Source organism: Gloeophyllum trabeum, assembly GCF_000344685.1.
Source record: "Gloeophyllum trabeum ATCC 11539 unplaced genomic scaffold GLOTRscaffold_00010, whole genome shotgun sequence".
Lineage (NCBI taxonomy): Eukaryota > Fungi > Basidiomycota > Agaricomycetes > Gloeophyllales > Gloeophyllaceae > Gloeophyllum > Gloeophyllum trabeum.
The window spans coordinates 1,374,424-1,395,933 of record NW_006920419.1 but is presented as its reverse complement, the minus strand read 5'-3'; the positions used below and the strand labels follow the sequence as shown (position 1 = coordinate 1,395,933).

At 54.0% G+C, this 21,510-nt stretch overlaps 8 protein-coding genes and 1 non-coding gene across 9 annotated transcripts; 5 read left to right on the top strand and 4 right to left on the bottom strand.

Moving 5' to 3' along the window:
• Window positions 1-24: 24 nt before the first annotated feature.
• Window positions 25-546, bottom strand: GLOTRDRAFT_45174 (uncharacterized protein; the record flags this gene model as incomplete). The annotated part of the gene is made up of 1 exon (XM_007869538.1): window positions 25-546. A coding segment is annotated over one exon (522 nt), but the record flags the coding sequence as incomplete, so codon positions are not given.
• A 1,193-nt stretch (window positions 547-1,739) lies between these two features.
• GLOTRDRAFT_78895 (uncharacterized protein) lies at window positions 1,740-3,341 on the bottom strand (the record flags this gene model as incomplete). The annotated part of the gene is made up of 10 exons (XM_007869900.1): window positions 1,740-2,072; window positions 2,139-2,225; window positions 2,288-2,307; window positions 2,372-2,410; window positions 2,460-2,513; window positions 2,564-2,588; window positions 2,652-2,738; window positions 2,790-2,898; window positions 2,959-3,110; window positions 3,177-3,341. 10 exons carry the CDS (start codon window positions 3,339-3,341, stop codon window positions 1,740-1,742), a joined length of 1,071 nt encoding a protein of 356 aa, XP_007868091.1.
• A 1,668-nt stretch (window positions 3,342-5,009) lies between these two features.
• GLOTRDRAFT_117092 (uncharacterized protein) lies at window positions 5,010-7,490 on the top strand. Its single transcript, XM_007869899.1, has 20 exons — window positions 5,010-5,086; window positions 5,143-5,221; window positions 5,277-5,294; window positions 5,342-5,439; window positions 5,489-5,498; window positions 5,563-5,580; window positions 5,631-5,656; window positions 5,707-5,732; window positions 5,792-5,820; window positions 5,874-5,898; window positions 5,961-5,972; window positions 6,041-6,056; window positions 6,115-6,154; window positions 6,208-6,317; window positions 6,380-6,433; window positions 6,494-6,521; window positions 6,589-6,646; window positions 6,712-6,736; window positions 6,793-7,147; window positions 7,208-7,490. The coding sequence occupies exons 1-19, from the start codon at window positions 5,028-5,030 to the stop codon at window positions 6,851-6,853; spliced, it is 792 nt and encodes a 263-aa protein (XP_007868090.1). The 5' UTR covers window positions 5,010-5,027; the 3' UTR covers window positions 6,854-7,147; window positions 7,208-7,490.
• A 2,832-nt stretch (window positions 7,491-10,322) lies between these two features.
• On the top strand, window positions 10,323-11,406 carry GLOTRDRAFT_44887 (uncharacterized protein; the record flags this gene model as incomplete). The annotated part of the gene is made up of 2 exons (XM_007869523.1): window positions 10,323-10,618; window positions 10,668-11,406. 2 exons carry the CDS (start codon window positions 10,323-10,325, stop codon window positions 11,404-11,406), a joined length of 1,035 nt encoding a protein of 344 aa, XP_007867714.1.
• Window positions 11,407-12,026: 620 nt separating this feature from the next.
• Window positions 12,027-13,709, top strand: GLOTRDRAFT_131138 (sugar transporter; the record flags this gene model as incomplete). Its single annotated transcript, XM_007869898.1, has 4 exons — window positions 12,027-12,651; window positions 12,707-12,981; window positions 13,053-13,282; window positions 13,346-13,709. 4 exons carry the CDS (start codon window positions 12,027-12,029, stop codon window positions 13,707-13,709), a joined length of 1,494 nt encoding a protein of 497 aa, XP_007868089.1.
• An 88-nt stretch (window positions 13,710-13,797) lies between these two features.
• Window positions 13,798-16,373, bottom strand: GLOTRDRAFT_100742 (uncharacterized protein). The gene is made up of 11 exons (XM_007869897.1): window positions 16,154-16,373; window positions 15,916-16,086; window positions 15,763-15,853; window positions 15,464-15,711; window positions 15,283-15,410; window positions 14,907-15,221; window positions 14,805-14,850; window positions 14,493-14,746; window positions 14,383-14,435; window positions 14,157-14,324; window positions 13,798-14,103 (listed from the first exon to the last, which is right to left on the bottom strand). Exons 1-11 carry the CDS (start codon window positions 16,319-16,321, stop codon window positions 13,952-13,954), a joined length of 1,794 nt encoding a protein of 597 aa, XP_007868088.1. The 5' UTR covers window positions 16,322-16,373; the 3' UTR covers window positions 13,798-13,951.
• Window positions 16,374-17,658: 1,285 nt separating this feature from the next.
• Window positions 17,659-17,729, top strand: GLOTRDRAFT_t92. The gene has a single exon. It is a non-coding gene; the product is annotated as a tRNA-Gly (tRNA).
• Window positions 17,730-18,197: 468 nt separating this feature from the next.
• Window positions 18,198-18,700, bottom strand: GLOTRDRAFT_23091 (60S ribosomal protein L14; the record flags this gene model as incomplete). The annotated part of the gene is made up of 3 exons (XM_007869497.1): window positions 18,198-18,485; window positions 18,536-18,606; window positions 18,661-18,700. Coding segments are annotated over 3 exons (399 nt in total), but the record flags the coding sequence as incomplete, so codon positions are not given.
• A 377-nt stretch (window positions 18,701-19,077) lies between these two features.
• Window positions 19,078-21,271, top strand: GLOTRDRAFT_139899 (uncharacterized protein; the record flags this gene model as incomplete). Its single annotated transcript, XM_007869896.1, has 5 exons — window positions 19,078-19,152; window positions 19,214-19,381; window positions 19,437-19,727; window positions 19,802-20,112; window positions 21,106-21,271. Exons 2-5 carry the CDS (start codon window positions 19,280-19,282, stop codon window positions 21,269-21,271), a joined length of 870 nt encoding a protein of 289 aa, XP_007868087.1. The 5' UTR covers window positions 19,078-19,152; window positions 19,214-19,279.
• Window positions 21,272-21,510: the final 239 nt, after the last annotated feature.

Below are 21,510 nucleotides of genomic sequence, written 5' to 3'. Positions count from 1 at the left end.
GCGTTGACCACGCAGGAAAGCCTCACGGCGTACGCACGCTCGCCCAATATCCGCCCAGCCACGGGACCGCTGATTTGTTCGATCATCTATGCTCGACTCATCTATCCAAACCAAATACTCCATAGGCAAGTCCCCCCACTGAGCTTGCCATGTAGCACGCAGTAGCTCATTCCTCTCCAGAGCCGCCTTGGATATTCTCTTTCGAGAGAGTGAGAGTCGATGGACTACACGAGACAATGATGCCAAAGACATGTTGACACCGCGGTCCTCGTAGACTCGATCTCGTAGCTCATCAAGGTAGATAGCAGGCTCTCCCTCAATAACTGATCGCACGAAGTTCATATCCTGCATGTCGAGAGTGCGCGGCCGGCCTCGAGGTCTAGCATTCGGGTTGATGACTGTGCCGTATTCCGTGTAGAGTCGGAGAACTTCGAAGACTGTGCTTATACTGCATCCCGCAAGCTCAGAAATCACTCGGAGTGTCTTGTTTTGCTCATGGCGCCAGACAATGATACGTTCACGTAGTTGTCGAGTGAGGTGAACCATGGTACCAGCCAGTCGATACTTCAAGTTCGAGACGTCGATGAATGCTATCTGACAGTCACGCAGTCACAAGAAGCCATCTCGCATTACTACATATGGGTATATTTGGCTCGAACAAACAATGCTCACGGAAACCCGATTTTCGGTTTCATATGCAAACGACTGTAAATGCCTTTCTGAAGATCCCAGAGGAAAGCGGTGAGAAAGAATGACCCCTGGTAGCGATCTTCAGAAAACATATGAATTGTGACCGAAGTAGATGTGACACCCCCGGTGACAAAGTAACCCTAACCCTTGCTTGCTGTGCGACATACCTTCCCTTTATGTACCGTGAGACTGTCCCACGGGGGGAGGGGGGGTCCCCTGGAGACCCTTAACTGAGATTTGTGGCATGTGGTCTAAAATTTTATTTCTGTCCGCCCCTTGCTTCGTGATATACCTTTGAAAATCAACGGTCAATGGATGTGAAGCGCTAGAAAAATTGTATTGCAAGTATAAACCCCTTCCGTTAGACGGTAGTGAATGGAGTGTTCATACCAGCGGCGAGCACCCAATACTCAAGTACTCGCGGCCCTCTAGCCAGCAGCCACATCGAAATATTTTCTCACTAAGAAGTATTAGTCGTATCAATTGAAACGTTGAGGATTTTTTTAGTCTCAAGTGTCCACGCATATATCCACTTTGGTGTGATGTTAAGTGGATTACCACAGACCTACTTCGAAAAACCTAGCAAGCACATCGGGGATTCTTATCAGTCGTCAGCGAGCAGGGATAGGACGAGCCGTTATTCGCGTGCTTAATACAGGCAAGGGCATTAGCCCTCCCGGTCCGGCGATTCTCCTGCTAAGCTCACGAGCATAGGTAATGCAACAAGAAAACATTAAGACAAGAATACGCAGTAAATGACGAGCAAGGTCTAGCGCGTTCACGCGTTCACGCAGACGCCTTCTTTTAACCGAGAGCATATAACGGCGGGATTAAACCCACACGGATATCTCACCTCACGCGCTTCGGGCGAGCCGCTGCAGGTCGTGGCGCCCGCGCCCTCCTGTTCGGCGCCCTGACGACGACCTCCGGGGCCCTCCCACCCACCCCGAACCTAAGATCAAACGCATCGCGCAGCTGCACGGCGGGGGGATGGAGCGGAGGAGCGAGCACATGTGGACCACCACGCTGCTGGCGCATTTGCTGCATCATCAACAAAGCCCGGGGCAGAGGTGGCGGTGGAGGGATACGAGCGGGTAGCGGGACATGGTGGTAAACTGGCAGGCCAGCTGGTGCGGCGGCCGCGGCTGCAGGCGGGGGCGGGGGAAGGTCGACTTGTAGGTCTTTCTCGTCGACGTCGGGATTGGCGAGCTTGGTTTGTTCGATGGCTTTCTTCCGCGCTTCTGCAACCTACAGGATGAAAGGGGTCTGGTTTGTGTTTCAGATGGGAAGAGAAGGCGGCTTACCTCGTCACTGTGTCGCTTCTCGACCGGGTCCCAGAGCGCACATTTATTGGAATCTTGACGACCAGTGTAAGGGGGCGGCTACATAGTGTGTGATCCGCGATAAGCACGGATGATAATTGAGAATTATTTGAGGAGACCACTTACGTGGGCAAAGTGCTCGTATCCCGTTATGATCTGCCGGCAGATATAGCAGGACAGTGTACGGCAATAGGGACACGTCATCTTGTTACACTGAAATCGCAGGTCAACCGGTCAGCCCGCGCAACTCACTAGAACTGACTATAAGCACGTACGCCATACTCCTTTATGAAGGCTAAGCAGGGGAAGGAACACGAAATGAGCAAGGCCTCGAGCCTTATATGAGCTACTGCGTTCACCTTTCTGACACTTTGGGCAATTCCTCATCAGAGCTTTCGCTGCAGATACCATGAGCGGCAGTTAACTCAAGAGTTTCAAATCACCTACTCATGGCCTCCTCCACGGCATGCCTCGCGTCGATCTTCTTGTCGTCTTCAACTTCTATGGGGAGGATCAGTACGACGTCACCTTGACGGGCGAGGGCCTCGCACCTTTGCAGCTTTTCGGTAAATGATCCTGCGACAGAGGGGTAACATTAGTATGGCGGACCAATTGCAAATATCAGACGCAACAACTCACGTCCTTCTTACAGAACCTACAAGTCACCGCGCCGCACTCCTTATTCTCGCACCTAAACAGCTTCTCTTCGGCGCTTTCGATCACAACCTGGTGACCAAGCGTCAGCGTTAGGTTCTCGCCGAATAGACCTGCCACAACCTTATACTCGCAGTACGGACACTCCTCCAGACCCTCGAGCTGGGCGCTCTCGATCTCCCTACGCATCCGTACCTTCTCGTACAGTTCAAGGAGTTTCGGAGACATGAACCTGATTCGAGGGCGCATGTTAAGTGGCAAGCGGGCGAGCAGGGTGGAATAAACGACGCACCGGCGCAGCTCCCCTTCAGTGAAGTGTTCCTTACACCCACTCTGGTCCATACACTTGATGTTGGGATCCTGCATGCCAAGCAGATTTGATACGTAGTTCGTCATGCAATCCGTGCAGAATAAATGAGCCTCCGGGCACTGTATGAGCTTGTTCTGTAGGGTGCAGTGGCACCACGATATGTATTGGCAGGGAAAGATCAGGCAGATGATGGAGCTTACGAAAGGATACGGCGTGAAGCAGCACCCGCAGTCGATCTCGCCCTCGCTTCCGTCAAGATCCTCAAAAGACCACCCGGAGTCGAGCTTGGCCTTCTTCTTCGCAGGCTCGTCCCCCTCATCCACATCCGCCGCAGCGCCCCTCTTGCCACTGCCACTTCCACTCATATCTCTTCCCTTACCCTTCCGATCAACCTTTGGGTAGTCCCCTCTTTCGAATAGGTTATGAAGGACTGCTTGGACAATCACCTCATTGTTCCTCTCTTCTCCCTTCGCGTTCCGGACTTCCAGCAGTGGTTCAATGAGCGACACCACATGTGCAGGTTCGACGTCCGGAATAATCTCAAGGACTTGCGAGAGACAGGAAGGTACAGGTGCCGGCGTTTCCGCTCGTGGCGCCGGGGAACCTGCCGGTCGGGGACTGGGCGAACGGGAGGGCGGGGGATCAATGTGTTGGGACGCTCCCGGGTCATCAGGCGCGGTCTCATCGTCTTCAGGCAAGAACAGCGGCAAAGGTCGAGGATCCACGGCTCGGCCCTTGCCTTTCTTCGCCTTGGGCTCGGACGGGCCTGCCTTTGGCTGGGAGCTGTGCGCTCGCCGCGGACGCGAAGGTCCTGCTTCAGGCGCCGCCTTGGCTTTCTGTTTCTTTACGGGTCGCTGCTTCGATCCTTCAGTATCCGAGTCCGATATTTCGATAATTTCCGATGCCGCAGCGGCGCGCAGCTTCCGCCGCAGTTTGGGCACGGGCTCCGGGGACGAGCTAATTTCGATGATGTCCATAGACCGACGCTGGGTAGAGTAAGCGGGTATTTCGAAAGCTAGAGCGGGGATTTTGCTAAGCCACTGCGTTAGCGGCAACAGATTCAGAGGATGCAGTACTCTGAGTATAGGGGCTGCCCAATGCACGACCAAATAACGCGCAAACAACGTGTCTCGTGACTTATGTCGGGGCTTCTTGTCACAGACACTATTAGGAAGGACCGTCGCTCGTCGGTCTTGTTTAAGTCTTTTTATTTGGACGGAAACCTATTCGCTCATGGGGACAACTCTGAACTCCATTGTTACTGCTGCGCAGTCTTTCGGCCCTGTGTCTCCAGGTCAAGCTTTGCAGCACTAGTATGTCAAATAGCCAGACTTTTGTTTCGATGTGGCGCATCTCACGGTCCCACCTTCCTGGTACCATGGGATGCGATATTTCATGACAATCCCTTGACGCTTCGTGCCGCTTGCAATAATCCCAGCGCCCGCGAACATCAGCAGTCTCGCCGGCGCTCCAAGCTTTTGTGCGCCATCGGCTTTCTTTTTCGAAAGTCCCCCGATCTTCTTCAGATATGCATCAATGAACTGACGGATAGGGGCAGTCTTGGGCAGTCTTGGGCTTGGTGTTGCTCATGGAAAGGGACACATAAGCTATCCACTGCCATCCAGCTTCCCTATGTCCTGGTTCAGGCCAGGAACTTACGGCTCGTTCCAGTACATCAGTCCTAAGACCTAAGGGTTGAAGCTTACATCGGACAGGATCGTGGAAGGCCACGAACTCCGCGGTGTGGTTGAGGCTCACGGACCCAGACGGACCCTTTTTCTATGGGCGCCTCCTGATCGACGAGGTAATCCTGGTTACCTCGGTCACTGCAGCCGGCCGCAATGTGGGGGCCCAGCCGTAATAGACTCGTTGTTAAGGCCTATACTTTAACCCTCAAACTTCTCGAAAATCTACTACTATCTTCAGTGCGTGCGAGCAATAACTGATACTCCCTATATGGAGCGCGTCTCGAAGTCTGTTCGTACCTGGTCGACGACGTTTTATAAGCACCCTCCCGCCTTCTCGCCCATTCTGCTTTCTCGACCGTCACTATGTCGGCTTTTGACAACACATTCGGCGCCATGTTTGATGGGATGACTATCGCGACAGCGTAAGTACGAACGTGGTTCTCGATCAGAACTTATTGTTTAGATCGACGCGTCGTAGGCTTTATGGAATTACCTGCGGACAGACTATCGCGTATTATCGGGCTTATCCAGACGATCTGGAGTATCTCAAAGTCCTGGTAGGTACACTATTATCTAATCGTCGTACGAGGTGACCGAAATGCAGTACTGCAGGTGGCATTGCTTTGGGTGGTATGCATCAATCAACTCGTCAACTACTTCGACTGACGCTCGCGAAGAACGATACGCTCCAACAGATCTTTGTCTTCCACGCTGGGTGGTACTACCTCGTGACCAAATGCGGGTGTAACCTCATAGCATGCACGTCTTCGAACTGGTGCGTGACGTCTTTCTGGCGCGAAGCTCGTGTTATTGAGCGTTTCCAGGAGCATAGTAGTACGTCCGAGCCCTTATTGCGTGGCGTCTCGCCCTGTGCTGATGAGGAGGACGGTCCTGGAAGGCCCAAATCGTCCCCTCAGTATGTCCTTCAATCCTCGCCGGATTCTATTGATCGACGGTGGGGAATAGGAACTAAGCACCGCCATCGTTGAATTGTAAAGTTATGTGATCACCATTCACCGTTCCCCGCTTACCTTGGCCCCAGCTTCTTTATCCTTAGGATATACAAGCGTGCGTAGAGAATTTTACTTTCCCCATGTCGGATTATTGAATCTATAGACCACCCTCAGTTGGCCAGAGTAAATTTGCGTTAATTCTGGTATGACATACCCAACGCCCTGCGTTACATATCCGTGCTGAACACCCCCTCAGGGAATACTACCATGCGTCGCCTTCGGTAAGTCCATATTTCGGGCATCTCATTTCAGATGTGACACAGAAACTGACCGAGTCGCTCAGCATTTTGCATGGGCAAGTATCCCCCCGGCCATTCTGCATGATAAACCGAAATCACTGACCATACCCGCTGATCTGCACAGCTTACGTGGCTAAATGGTACGCGTAGATCTTTCATCCAAAGGCAGGTAGATGTTCATCATCATCACCACTGCAGCTTCCGCCTCCCCGAATTCCGCTTCGCCACTCAGGACCAGGCAAGTCTTCCCTACTGTTCACGCAATGATTACTTACGCTCTCCTGAGAATAGTGGGTGGTCTACGTATTTGCACTAGCACACGCTGCCAACGATATCGTTATTGCCATCACGATGTGTTATTTCCTATGGAAACATAAAAATCGCGGGTTCCTCCCGACGAGGTGAGTCCAGGTGCGTCCGAGGCCAGTTTCACCTTTGATGGGAACATTGCGCCCTTTATCAGGTCGTTGGTTTCGTCTCTGATGCATTGGACGATAACGACGGGGCTGCTAACGAGGTACGTACCCGCTTCTCGACGGACAAGATATAAGAGGTACCAACCATCGCTCCGTCCTAGCATCGTCACCTGGTCGTACTTCGTTCTAGTGAGTTCCAGCGACATCGCAGAATGTATCGTACTGATCTCATTCTTCTCCTTCCCCCCTGAGCCAGTACATCGCGTTCCCGCTCGATATGTGGTACATCGGGCTCTACATCACACATTCAAAATGTATGTCTTCTCCCGGTTACTTGCGTTTACCCAGTACTCACCATTCGCTGCTCCTATTTCTGTAGTCTACGTCAACTCAATGCTCGCAGTGTGAGTGAATCAAGTTGTGCCGGTCGGACTTGCGCTCACTTACGAGTGCATGTCAGTCTGAATAGCCGGAAGCGTCTCAGGGGACGCGCAATCACACAGGTATATGGGTCGGGCTGACTTGGTCTTCTCGATCTTCCTGCTGCTCCGTTCACCTGTATATACCCCGTGGTGGACCGACTGCTGAAAACTACATTTCATGGTTCAATACCATAATCTATAGGACCCCGACGATATACAAGGGTTTCCCCAGGGCGTCTGTCGCAATATTCCGATTAACTCCTGAGTACTGAGTTGTAACTGATAGCACGCCTTACGAACGCATGAGTCCGAGTCGACGCGCAGACCCTTCAGTGCACCACCAGAATGCATTGCGTTTGGATCTTACCCTCATTTCGAGTATGCAAGACGGTGGTAAGTCCTCCCTATTCCTTGGAAACAACATTATGACACGGCAATATTTTTATGACGCAGGTTGCTCTGTGTGTATACTCAAGCTTAAACTTCTCAGCTTAGTCGAATAGTCGGAGATTGTCTTGATCTGGCACATCTCAGGGCATCGTCTTCCTGGTACCACAGGATATGTTATGTCCTAGCAAATCGTCGGTGTTCTGCACGAGTCGTCCAATAAGCCCTCGCGGAAACTGGAGGTCACGAAGAAGGGAATTTCTCGTCGTTACACTGCCTTGGCAACCTCTGTAGACACATCTCACGGGCGCTCTAAATTTATACACCATGTTAGCATTCTATCTCCGGCCTTGTCAATGTTCCGCCTGGGCCATCGGACGCATGGTCTGTTCATTATGGGTTACCCTCACGAGCTCTTCTCTTCTAATCCAGCCTAGGAACAAGATCTCAGTCCAAGGGTTCTGAAGCTTTGATGTAACGTTATGGTCGTGGCCGACGAACTTGAAGGCTATGAGACTTCTTGGTTTACCCCAGGCTTATATGACGCTTATCACCGATATATGTTCATGGTGACCTGATTACCATCTTCAATGTGAGTGATGTATCATGATACATCTTTTGATGCTCGTTCCGAATCTGTTCGTAGCTCATCAACAACACGATATAAACACGTTCCCGCCTGTTGTCACTATTGCTCTGCCCGACTGCTTGCTATGTCGGGCCTTGACAGTACTTTTGGCGCGTTTTTCGACGGCCTGACCATCGCCACGGCGTAAGTACGGCTGTCGATCACTTACTTACTCAGGGCGTAACGCGTAGCAGGCTCTACGGGATCACTTGTGGGCAGACCATCGCATACTTTCGGGCTTATCCAGACGATCCCCAGTTCCTAAGAATATTGGTACGTCTGTCACTTCCCCGATGGCCTTGTTATGTCACTGAAATAAAAATGACTACTTCAGGTAGCATTACTTTGGCTGGTCAGCGTCAGCTGGTCAAACTCCCTTTCTTCGGCTCATTATCATGAAGAATGATACAGTGCAACAGACCTTCGTTTTCCACTCCGGCTGGTTTTACCTCGTAACTCGATGTAATGTCAACCTGATCGCGTGCTTGTCTTCAAACTGGTGCGTCCCGTGAGTCTTACTACAGCGCTCCCGGTTTTCTAAAGACAGCAGGAGCATTGTGGTATGGCCCGTTCCTCACCAGTCGAGATTAGGATGTTCCTGATGACCAGGACGCCCCGAGAAGGCTCAAATCATCCCCTCAGTATGTATGTCGATCGTCATCGGCCATCATTCGATTCACGAGAAGTGTTAGGAACTGAGCACCGCGATAGTCGAGTGGTAAGGGTGGCTGTCAGGAGTTAGGGGCGCTCTCTCACCGTGACCGTCCAGCTTTTTCATCCTGAGGATGTCCAAGCGTACGTACTCTGTCGTACAATCTGTTAACTACGAGGTACTGATGCCTGTTGTGCCTTAAGTCGGGCAGAGTAGGCTCGCCTTGATCCTCGTGAGCACTCAAGACATACATCTACATATTCGTGTCATCTGAGCCTATAGTCAGGGGATCCTACCGTGTTTGGCCTTTGGTAAGCTGTTGTCTGCCGCATGTCTTCAAACATATGTTAGTGAATCTAATCGCCCCTGAATAGCGTTTTCCATGGGCGAGTACACGCTCTTTACACTGTACAAAGCCACCCGAGCATGTTAATCAACTCTGTCCCATCCATACAGCCTACGTAGCTAAATGGTACGCCGAAAGTCGTAATAATCTCTCTACAAGACTGAAATGCTGACCGCGCTTATAGCTACCGTTATCCCGAATTTCGCTTCTCAAGCGTCAATCAGGTACTTCTCCCCTCTATCGTCCCTCCCACTCCTTCATTATCCACAACCCCTTCCGAACCTAGTGGGAACCCTACATATTCGCACTAGCCCATGCCGCGAACGATGTCATCATCGCGTGCACGATGTGCTATTTTTTCTACAAACATAAAGGCCGCGGATTACGTCCGACGAGGTGAGTTCGGGTGCGTCTGGGATTGACACCATGTGTGAATGGGGCTGCTGCCTCCTTATAAGATCGTTGGTGTCGTCTCTGATGAATTGGACGATAACGACGGGGTTGCTGACAAGGTGCGTGCCGTGTCGGCGAAGAAAAAGATATGAAATACGAACGATAGGTCTATCCTAGTATCGTCACCTGCGCATACTTTGTATTGGTGAGTTTAGTGTTATCTCGGAGGTCTTGCACTCTCCTCATCCTTCCCCTCTCCGGGATATCAGTATGTTTCTTTTCCGCTGGAGATGTGGTACATCGGAATCTACGTCACACATTCAAAATGTACGCCTGTTCCTCCATCCCTGAGCGTCTCGAAGTTCATGACCTACTGTTCCTATTCTTTCAGTCTACGTTAACTCGATGCTCGCAATGTGAGTAACTCATCCTGGTCGGATTTGCACTTCCTTATGGCCGCACCCAGTCTCAATGGCCGGAAGCGTGGTCATGGATGTACGCCCGCCAAGGTGTATGGGTCTACATAACCTCATTTACCCGCCCTGCATTGCATTTGCATGGCTGAATACCAAGATCTATAAAGTCTCATGACTTACATTCTCATTCCTTATTCCTTACAGGGGCTACTGAATACCTGGGTTTTCATGATGGATGGGTGGCATAATTTCAGGAACTTGAAGTGTAGTCCTAACGTTTATAAGGCAGAAGTATGTCTCGCGCGTACTCCGTAGAATATACGTACTGCGGAACTTCGGGACTCAATACTACATATATATACTTGGATTATTTCCGTGGTTAAACGGGAATTTCTTGTCGTACGCTTGGACATCTTGTGCATGATGGCATTGGCTTCCATAGAATGTCCACTGTAGGCTGCAGATACCATTCGGAGTACAAACAAGGGGATATCTTATTAGTCTATATAACTGCGGGCTGTGATCGCCACCAGAATGCACTGGCAGTGCTAAACTTCGCGCGGAAGCCTCATGTCGCAGATCCGGACGGCCTTGAGCGCAATTGATGATTCAAAGTAAGCCGATTTGAGTGAGCCCTCCCCCTCATTAGCACCCCTGAATATGTCATGTTCACCCCTACGCAACTTAGCCTCGAAGGGTCTCGCTTGACGGTCGTCGCTGACATAAAACCTAGCGCTACGAGCACCATGTCATCTCCGATCGGCTCTTACAAACCCACTCCCAGCACATCGCAAGGAAGACCTAGAGAGAAGCCCACCTACGGGCGTTGTCAAGAGCTCTGGTTTGAGGACGGCAATGTGATTTTCCAAGCACAGCGCACGTTCTTCCGGGTCCATCGCGGCGTCTTATCGGCGAACTCGTCAGTCTTCCGAGATATGTTTTCGTTCCCGCAGCCCGCGACTGTAAACATCGTGCCCGAGGTCGAGCTACATGATACAGCCAAGGAAGTCGAGCACTTCTTCAAGACCATTTTCATTGCAGGGTACGCGATTGTGTCCGATGAACATCCAGCGATCTGAATTTTGCGTTAGATACTATGACAAACGCTGCAAGAGCGACTTCGAGGTGGTCGCCGCCGTACTGAGGCTCAGCACTAAGTACGACGTCCCAAGTTATCGCCAGCGAGCCATTCGCCAACTAGCCCTCATCTATCCAACCACCTTGGACGGATGGGATGCTCGGAACAGACGTTCCGACCTCTACAGCGGCTTCATCGAGCAAGCAGCTGCAGTCGTTGGGCTCGCACGAGAGACGCATGTCCGCGCGCTGATACCATCTGCTATGTATACATGCTGCGAGATGGGTACGGGGCATATTCTCAAGGCGAAGGCGGATCCCGCGAAGTCCATACTCGGTCTATCGAGCTACGATCGGCGATGTTGCCTTCTTGGCCGTCAAAAGCTCGTCACTGCTTGGAGATCAGAGGTATTTTCCAGAAGGTGTCTTACCCCAGATCAGTTGGATTTCTTTGCATGGTTCGAAGGCCCGAAACATGAGATGTGCCATGCAGCGAGGCTGAAGTGGCTAGCGCGAGAAGATGTATGGAAGATGGCGTTTGGTACTGAATGGTGCAATCCCCTCCAAACATTGTGGCCACAGACTGGGCTAGAAATGTGCGCGGCCTGTGACGCTGCATTCATCGCGAATCTCGAACACATCAGAGAACAAATCTGGGAGAAGCTACCTTCGCATTTCGGGTTTTCGGACTGGACAACTGTACGAGAGGAACTAAAGGAGTGTTTACAGGAAGAGGATTCTAGAGACTCCTAGGTATTGTCGGCAATACTTAGCTTGTCAACTCGGATGCGTTGTTTCGCGAGACTGAGAGTCAAGTGCACTAAGAGCCGTGTACGACGCGTACGCATCACGTGCCCATACCGTAACGTTATCCGTCACGCCGCTATGTGGATTTTCTGTCCTCTTTCCATCTCCCGTCATATTCTTCGATATAGGCTTATATATACTTCTCAGGGAGTACGTATCATGAAGACTGTCATTCAGTAGGTCCCGTCGAATTCGAAAGAAGCACCTCCAGTTATGTAAGAGGTCTACGCCGTTCTTGTGCCTCCGCTGACATGCATATGGCGAAACATTGTTTGGGGACATCCTGAGGCGATCGACAACTCCCGACTTTCCACCGTCTAGTGCCGCTGAAATCAGCCCACCTGACCGCGTCTTGGTCAAGTGAGTGCCGCTAGCCAGGCCTGATAGGGATGCCAGGTTTATTCTTAGCTACGCTCGGAATTACTTGGTATCCCGTCCGTACTGTTTAGCGTTCTATCACTGGTACAATATAACGCGTTTATTTGGGTGGGTCATTTAAAACCCCAAAGTTTCTTGGAGGCTACGTGCAACCTTGACTCTGTCTCCTTGATAAACGTACAGCGGCTATGGTCGGCACCATTGCTGCTATGCCAAATCCGCCCGTCGAGGCGTACCTGGGATTGCGCGGAAGACCACTGGTATATGCAATCACCTTCGCATGCTCTCTCGGTTTCCTCCTCTTTGGCTACGATAATGGAGTCTTCTCGGGTCTTACCACAGACCCAACGTTTCTCGCTCAGTTGTCTAACCCCAACTCCACACTGCTCGGGTTTATAGTCGCCGTGTATGAGCTGGGATGTCTCCTGGGCGCCCTGGTTTGTGCGTGCTGGGGCGAGAAGTTTGGCAGGAAGACCATTTGCTCTGCAGGATCGACCGTGTTGATTCTGGGTACCATAGTGCAAGCCACCAGCTATGGTCGCGTTCAGATGATTGTTGGCAGGGTGGTCACGGGCGTCGGCATGGGCTTCATCACAAGTGCAGTCCCGATCTACCAGGCCGAGACAACAGTTGCCCATTCGCGTGGCCGTATGATCGCGGTACAACTGTCAACGTTGATCGTAGGCATTGTGATAGCGTACTGGATTGACTACGGGATGTCGCTAAGACCGAGTTCCATTCAATGGAGGTTTCCCATCGCCTTTCAAATAGTATTTGCGCTGGGATTGATTGCAATGTGCAACGTTCTTCCTGGTATAGTGCCTTCCTATCGTCCTGAATGGCGCAACTCTGACTTCTCTATCGTCAGAGTCGCCGCGATGGCTTTCCGCTCATGGACGCTCAGAGGAAGCCCTACAAGTCCTCAGCTCTCTGCGCAACGCTCTTCCCACCTCCCAGCTCGTTTCTGCCGAGTTCCAGGACATACAGAACGCCGTCGCTCTGGAAGCGGCGGCGACGGGATCTTGGAAAGATGTCTTCTCCCACGGAGGCATTATGTGCTGGCAGCGAACCATGATTGCGTGCACTGTCCAGTCCATCCAGCAACTGACCGGCACCAACATGATTGTGTACTACGCTCCATATGTCATCCAGAACTCGATCGGTTCGACGCGCCACGATTCGTTATTGATATCCGGATATCCGGTGGGATGCAGTTCTTCTTCCTCGTCATGTCCTTCCTTCCGTGGGTATTACTTGACAAGGTTGGGCGGAGACGACTCTTCATCTTCGGAGGCTTCGGGTTGGGAAGTTGTATGCTCATCTCAGCTATTTTGATCAAATTGGGTGGGCGGAACAATGGCATAGGCGCGGTCGTGATGCTTTACATATACCAGGGATTCTTCACCGTCTCGTGGATGTCCAATATGTGGTGCTATCCTAGCGAGTGAGCCACCCAAATCCCTGCCCTCTACACTCGCTGACGTGCAAACCTCTGCACCTTTCACAGGATCCTGCCCGTTCGAACCAGGCAGCGTGGTGGGGCGCTGTCGGTCGTGTTCCAATGGATTACCACGTTTCTGGTGGTCGAGATTACTCCTCCTGCGATATCCAATATAGGCTGGAGGACGTACATCATTTTTGCGGTCTTCAACTTCGCCAACATCTTCATCTCTTGGTATTGGTTCCCCGAAACAGCCGGCCGGACACTTGAGAGCATTGATTATCTCTTCGCTGACTCGAATAGCGTAAGAGAGGTCGTTTTGAAGTCTATTCGTCTACGAGACGAAGGGCGCGATGCGGCCCGTCAGAGTGAAGAAGAGTCGGAGCCAGGGAAAACAGCAGATGTTGTCGAGAAAGTCTTGGACGCATGACGTTACGGGCTGACGGCCATTCCTCGATAAAGGGCATGATAAACCGTCAATATCTGCTTTTATCTTCGGGAAGTCAGAAGGGGAGCCTCGCACTGATGTCATGGTCTTTGTTCGGGTACGCCACTCGTACAATCCATTCAATCAAATTGAGTAGTGAATACACTTTTGTTTCCCTTATATGACCCATTTACCGACAAATAGCCTATCAATTCCCAATCGGAGTGTCATCATCTATCCAACCTCTAGCACCCGGAAGGAACGGAAGAATCGTCGGTATAGCTCTTTGCATTGACGCCCAGCCCACGGCTGGCAAAGGCCTTCCAGAGTATACACTTGTTGGCTCCGCCGTAGCGGTTGGCGTCCGCCTGGATCCAAGCGTCACGGGCGGTCAGGACTGTGGCTCTAATCAGTATGCAAGCATAAGCTGGAGAGGTGAGAAAGACACACAAGTAGGGTTGCAAGGCTGTAGAGCCAAAGCATCGATGAAGAGATGCAGGAAGATGTTGTTTCCGGCAGTGCCACTAGCGTCGGTCCTAGCTGTGTTCGAGTATCCATGGGCTGAGACTAAAGCTGCGTAGACGTTGTGGAGCATGTTTGCCCAAACCTCTCCAATATCTAGGGAATGCCGTCAGCCAGAGCGATCAGTCGAGATTGGCGAGAATACTCTACGTACTGTGGACCTCGTTGAGGCTCTTAATACTCGAGTACCTCAACGGGTTGGTGGACCTACAGGACAATCACTGAATTCCCGTATTCAGAGAAAGCGTGGCAGGGACCACTGACGCAGATGTGGAATAGGGATAGTTTCTGATCCCTGCCCCGTCGTTGGTGACGTAGGTAGCCATCACATAGTCGGGCACGGACGAGTCGCTGTGCTCCGTCCATTCAGCCATGGCGTCCGACCATCCCTCACCCATGCCACCAGCCTCGGTGGTCTGCAGGCAGCGGCCGGTACCGCCGCCGGTCAGACGGTTCGTGAGCCCATGTGTGTTCTCGTGGACGACGATGTCGTTCTCGAGTGCACCATCACGTTCGGGCTAGGAAGGCCAAGGAATGAGCACGCGACGTTTCTACGCCAGTTGGGACCGTGCTTACGTTGGTGTAGTCCCAGAGGAACATTCTCATGTGTCCAGATTGCCCGCTTCGCAGAACGAATCAGTCAGAACGCCAACACCACGGTCGAAACACGAAACCTACTCCGCGGGAGTCGAGAAATCCGCATTATCCGTCCCCGCCGAGTCCTGTACAGACACCGTCACGCGATCGTTCCCCGCGCCGCCCTTGCCGTTGTTGTTGTTCTGGAAGTTGTACGCCTTCTCCGTGAAGCCGTACTGGTACCAGATGTCGTGCATCGTGTTAACGACGTAGAACGCGTTCACCTTGGCGGCGTTGAGGTTCGCGGAGGCGGTCGGCGCTTGGTTCGGGTTCTGCGTGTAGATAAAGTTGAGACCCGAGGAGCTCTGCGAGGCGGTACCGCTCGTGCTGCCCTTGTAGGTGATTACGTTGTTACCGCTGCACCAATCGATTCAGTTCTGATATCCTTTGTTTAATAGAGCTGGGGAAAGGAGCGTACGCAGTTACAGTCGTGCTGGTGGTACCGTCGCTGTGCCAGCCGAAGGGCGACGAAGCGGTGTTTTGGGGGTCAGTCAGGGTCTGGAACCCCTCCGTCAGGTCCTCTTCCTGAATCGGCACGACCTTGTACTACACGCGCCGCTCAGCACGACACGCGCCACACGGCTATCACGAAGACCTACCGACGCCTTGGCGACAAAGTCCGTCACGGAGAGGACCTCCCCGGAGTGCGCGTCGACGAACGCCTCGTACCACGCACCGGTGCCTTCGTTCTGGATTTGCACGACGTGCGTGAGCGCGGCGGACCCGTCGGCCTGGGCGAGGTACTCCAGCGATGCGGGCCAGTTGTTGTACTTGCCGCCCAGAGCTGCCTCTGCTTTCGCGATGGCCTCGTCGACGGAGATGGCCGGTGTCGAGGCCGCGATCGTAGCTGGCAGACGGGGTTAGATGAGACAGCGCACATAATAACGAGATAACTCACATGGCTTCACGAAGGAAGACCCGAACGCCACGACCTTGTTGTCCTTGTTGAACGCGACATTCGCGACGGCGTTCGCGAAGGGCACTCCTTCCTACACGAGTACGCACGTCAACACGACATAAAAGACACCAACGTCGAGATACTGAATCTTACATGGTGCTGCTTGACGTATGCGACGGTGTGCGCGTCCCCCTCATAGCCCGACTTGTACGAAACCTGGTCGGCCGGGACGCTCAGCTTCTCCGCGACGAACTCGACCGCCGCGTCCTCGAAGCCCGCGTCCGCGCGCTTGGATAGAGGGTGATCAATCCCTGCACCAAAGGTCTCCACGTTTCATCAGCACCGCAAACCGCAGATCACATTGAGCAGAGGGGGTGTATATAATGCGTACCTCGTACGTAGACTCGGGGTGGAACGTCTCGAGCTTGAGGTCGCGCGTCACCTCGCGGACGCGGTGCGTCGCGTACTTGGCGGACGCGTCCCACGGCGCGGCGAGCGCGCCCGAGGCGCAGACGACCGCGAGGATCGTCGAGGCGAGCAGCTTCTTGAATGCGAACATGGCGAGGTCCTGCTGCGGGGAAGAGGGCGAGAGGTGGGTGAGCGCCTGCCGTCCTCGCCCCGCGAGGTCTGCTTTTAAGCGTGCTCGTATGCAGAGGTGCTATGATCCGGCGGGAAGCCGCGTGAGGAGATAGCGAGCCTGGGTGCGGGCCACCTGCAGCATCGGTTTACCACCTGCTGTTGCCCGAGGTAGATTGACGTGCTTGAGCACCAGGGGCAGGCGCGACGCGGACGTCGCAGGGCCCGAATTATGGTGCATGACAGGAAGATACTTCCTTTCCCAGCATCATCGACTGTGGTTCGGTACTTGCGGCGTCCGGGGCGTACAGAATGCTCTTGGGGAACAAGGTCAACATTGACATCTATGCAGGTTTGATCCAGGTCTGTGGCGCAGTGCGATAGATAGGGCAGTCCGTCGGGCAAACATATTCTAGACACATGGGTGTTGCATGGGTGTACCAATGACTAGAAACGGACCTGATGTCTGATAGAAGTCGTTGGGTCGCCTGTTCATGCGGCGTTGTATCTTGCCAAGGAGAAGTCGGCGGCGGTGCTCAAAGCTGTAGGAGTAAGAGACTGAGACGGATATCCTGAGCTTGCCCGTCCACAGGCGTACCAAGTGAGTACTAGTACTCCAGGAAAGTATGTTGCCTGCAATCTGTTTCGCTAGCACCGAGTGCAAACGAGAGGCCTGTGTCTATATCATGCGACTCCGTCGCGCGAATCTCTAGAACGACCAGATACCGAACGTCAAGGAGAAACAAATCAGCATCGTAGCTCTCCGGCATTGCGATAGATAGGGCTCCGTCAGAAATCAGGATAGCACGCAGGCAACTGCCCGGTATACCCGGCATGCCACATTGCACAGAGGCACCAACGACCGAGTGCCACAGTAACTTCCTGATAGAAGGCGCACTGCAGCTTCTTTCATGTGGCCTCCAGGTCTCCGCCAAGGAATGGAGGGAGCAGAGGCCTCGAAAGAGGTTATGTATCGAGATCTGGCGCGGGGAGTTTGAACTCAGCGAATGTGGGCGCCATCAGTGGTGGCAGAACCGGACAAAGTCATCGAAGAATGTACCGCGTCGGAATCGCCCAAGAGAATATCGCCTGAATGTAAGCAATCGACATACCCGCCAAGGATATCGCAAGTATGTGGCCCGGGGAATCTACAGTCAGTCCGGGGGTCCCCAATCCCACAGAGAATGCATGGCGCAGTCACCTCCCATGCGTATGTAGATCTAGGTTGTTAGGAAGTATGTCTTGGGATGATATATCTCAAGGCGTGAGGCCACAGCAATTGCGCTTATCTCGTATACGTCCAGAAGGGCAATCAGTCGAGCATTAATGGGGTAGTGGTAACCTCAGTCGTTGCCATCGACTGGCCGCGAGTTCGATTCTCGCTTAATGCATCTTGGGTGGTTTCTTCCTTTACCACTGCAACACCGCACCCGAAGTCACTCAACGCCCTTCATTTTGTCCCGACCGCGTAATATAGTTGGCGAAGTACCCTGCCCATACGATTATGAGGAGCACTCATCGTCAATCTCGGGTTCAGAAATGTGCGCGACAGTTACAGAAACACCTTGCCGTGTTCCAAGTGGACATGGATGCAGTTGATACCAATATCACGATCATATCGAGTCGCTCACAATCCAGCCTCGGGGACAATGAGTGCCCGAGCAGGCATGGAGCATGGCATGTTCATAAGATAGCATGGGCCAAATGCGAATAGTGACACAGCGAATATGCGTATGTAGCGAGAACGAACCCTAGGTCCCAGCAGTTTTTGCGTACTGCAGCGTGCAGCCCCCCTCCCCTCTCCTCAGCGTCCCCTCACACCGAGGCATCCCCACCACTCCCACACGCGCTCATGCCGCCGCCTTCTTCACCGCCTTGCGCACCACATCGCGTCTGCTCTTCTTCAGCAGCATCACCTTGAACCGCTCGAAATCGCTCAGGGTGCGGCGCTTCTGCACCGCGGCGCGCTTCTTCGCCCACGCGGAGTTCGCCCACTTGTCGAGCGTCGCTTCCTTCTCGAGCTGCTTGCGGATGACGCCCGTGCCCGCGCCGCGAGGGAGCTTCGTGAGCACGAGCGGCGTGAGCGTCAGGTGGCGGTAGGGGAAGGACTGGCGCGGGACGTTGGTCAGGGGGCCATCGATGATTGCCTGGGGGAAGGGGTCAGTGGGGACAGGGAGACAAGGGGAGGGGGACGCACCCGGTTGTGGTCGATGATCTCAGCAATGACGGCGATCTGCCCTGCGTGCGGGCCCGAGTTGAGGAGGACGACTGCAAAGGTAACGTTAGTATCCGGATGGAGGGGGGTGTAAGCGGCGCACATACCCCGGCCGACCTCGACGAAGCGCTTGAAGACTGATGGTTGTTGGCTCTACGAACGAGAGCGGCGTCAGCATTCCATCCCGTCCCGTCGCTTCCAGTACTCCGCAAACAAAGGACCGCCCGACTCTCCCATACGTGCCCTACCCTGCCCACACTTGCCCTGCATCCAACCTTCCCTACGCGCATCCACCCTTCCCTACCCTTCCCATTCCACCCATCTTCCACATAGACACACAGCAAAGGGCACGGTACTCACCGACATGTTAGTTGCTGGGAGTCTTGAGGTCTATGGCCGTCGTCGCCGTCGCCTGCGTCGATAACTTTGCGTTGTGGAGGTTATTTGGCTAAGTTTGGAAGGCCCGCTGGGAGGCGGCGCACGTGGCAGCTCGAGGTGGCTGCGTAGTGCCGCGAGGTCCTCTCGACGATTTTGCCGCAAGTCCGACTTGTCACTTGCAATTTGGCTCTGTTACTCGCTGGGCGGCGCTGGTTCGAAGGGTATCTTGCTACGGCTGCTAGCTAGTTTTTTTTTCAGCCTACCGCTCATAACAGTATCTAGTTTCTTTCTCTATCCGCTCCCGAAGCAAAAGCCAACGGGTGATTCATACATCTACATTATACAACCATGTCTTCGCCGCCCACAGCCTCGACATCTGCGCAAATTGTCAGTAATCCTACTGTCGACGAGAAGAAGAAACCGCTTCCCCGCTGGGTGCCCGTCTCTTTAGTAAGCAAGCCCTCCGCCACCCGCCCGTCGCTTGAGCGTCATTCATCATCCACAGCTCGCAGTAACAACCGCCGCCCTCGCCCTCCCCATCTACCTCCTCAAGCGGCACCGCGCATCGCTCGCTGAGCTCGCCCCGCCGGCGCGCAGAACTGCGAAGGCCGCTGGCCGCCTCCAACCCGCTCGCATCAGGCCTGTCGAGCCGAATCCTCGAGCGGCTGAGGTGCCGGCGGATGCGTTCAACGCGCCGCTGCAAGGCTTGAAGGCGTTCGGGATCGCTACGCTGGGCGTGACGACGTGCGCGGCGGCGGGCGTGTGGGGGGTCAAAGCGTACACGGGTGTGCGAGATGTACGTGTCATATCGGATCCTCTGCCTACATCCACACGCGTCACTGCTCACTAATCACTAATTTCTTGGTACAGACTCGCGAGTTCGCAGACTACATGCGCCAAACGCTCCTCCTCCGCCTCCCCGGGCTCGCCGCGCGCTTGCACCGGCTTCCCGACCCCGACTCCGACTCCGATTCCTCCCCATCTGCACCCTCACCATCACCCTCACAACCAGAGCACGCTACGGGAGAACCATGGACGTGGGTCGCAGCAGAGGCCCGGCTGCGTGCCGCGTACGAGCAGCGCGGGTTCGCGGGGTGGGCGGACGCCGCGCTGCGCGAGGTCGAGGAGGAGGCGCGGGTGGAGCGGGCGAAGCGCGGGCTGGGGGCTAGCACAGAGACATAGTATGAGGAGAGGACGGGGGTGGGGTAGGTAACTTGGAGCTTCGGGTGGACTGGCATGACATGGCTGTCGAGTTCGGTTGCGTATGCCACGTCGACGATCTGGGTAGCCATGTCTTGCCCAGTCCCCCCGCCGTTTTCTGTCCGTGTTTGAACTGCTCTGTAAGTGCGCGTTTGTGGTCTGGTATTATCCTCCACGGTGCGCGAAGGGGTGGTAGAGCGAATTTATCCGTCGGCGGCATCCAGGTGTCGTAATCCTGCACGCTCTCTTGCTCTAACTTGCCTTGTGCTTAGAGGATCTTCCGTTCCTACCGCTTGCCAGCTGCGCGCATATAACGGCTTTTATACCCTGCTCCCAACAACAGCTGCCTCGATCTCCTCGTCACGTCTGTGACTGCAGAATGAGACATAGCCGCGCGTTCTCCCCATTGGCCTCCTCGACACGAAAGAGAATAGTACGCGTTTGTGCAAGACCTGCTCGCGCCCAAGGTGCATGAAGTGTGCATAATTTTTACCTCCATCCAGGTGCGCGCCTCCCCACTACCTCCAGCATCTACCTTATCACGAAAGGAAAGAGTCTCACCATATGCTCGCTGAGGACTCCCATACATTCCCATACACCCATTTCGCTGCGTCCATCTATCCGGACACCGATCAGGGCCTGGGTACTGGCTATTCATAGCGTCCCGTGAGCAGCCAGCACCGCATATAGGTCCTGTGACCCCCCACTCGCTCGACACCGCATATAGGCGTCATCTATGCTGGACGCACATCCTTCTATTCGCAGGCGATCTTCTGTTCACAAGCAATCTACATATGACGTCTACTCACATCCCGCATATCACATCTCGTCTTTCCCTCCACCTCGCCTGACTTGCACGTCGAAGCGGTGGTGGTTCCATCGCTACCGTGCATTTACTCTCACTGAGCTCGAGGCGACCCCCGCTGTTATTCGCGCTCCTCAATCCTCTCCAGGTACATGTCTAGATCTACAAGCACGGACGGCGCGAAGCCGAAGGTCCTCCTCATCGGCTTCCTCGACACTAAGGAAGCGGAGTACGCGTTCGTGAAGGACCTACTCGAGGCGAAGGGATGTGAGGTGGTCATCATCGATACCTCTATCCAGGTGCGCACCCCACTTCCGAGATCGACCCTTGGTTGACTACATCTGCGCTCCGGCACCCCTGACCAACTATTATGACCCAGACCGAAACCGCCCTTTCCAAACACGCTGCCCACCCGCCCTCTGCCGTCTGCTCCGCGGCAGGCACCTCCCTCTCGCACCTGCGCACCCTCCCGCGCGTCGCCGCGCTCGAGCACATGACCACGGGCGCCACCGCCCTCGCGCTGACACACCAACAGGACTCGCTGCACGGCGCGCTCGCAATGGGCGGGAGCACG

Excerpts from the sequence above, each read along its gene's own strand:
- GLOTRDRAFT_117092 (XM_007869899.1), top strand. The coding sequence starts at position 5,028 with ATGTCGGCTTTTGACAACACATTCGGCGCCATGTTTGATGGGATGACT. Across the intron at positions 5,821-5,873 it reads GTAAATTTGCGTTAATTCTG|GGAATACTACCATGCGTCGC; the intron begins GTATGACATACC and ends ACACCCCCTCAG. Across the intron at positions 6,434-6,493 it reads ACGACGGGGCTGCTAACGAG|CATCGTCACCTGGTCGTACT; the intron begins GTACGTACCCGC and ends GCTCCGTCCTAG.
- GLOTRDRAFT_100742 (XM_007869897.1), bottom strand. The coding sequence starts at position 16,321 with ATGTTCGCATTCAAGAAGCTGCTCGCCTCGACGATCCTCGCGGTCGTC. Across the intron at positions 16,087-16,153 it reads ACCCCGAGTCTACGTACGAG|ACCTTTGGTGCAGGGATTGA; the intron begins GTACGCATTATA and ends TGAAACGTGGAG. Across the intron at positions 14,104-14,156 it reads ACAGCCTTGCAACCCTACTT|TCCTGACCGCCCGTGACGCT; the intron begins GTGTGTCTTTCT and ends TTAGAGCCACAG.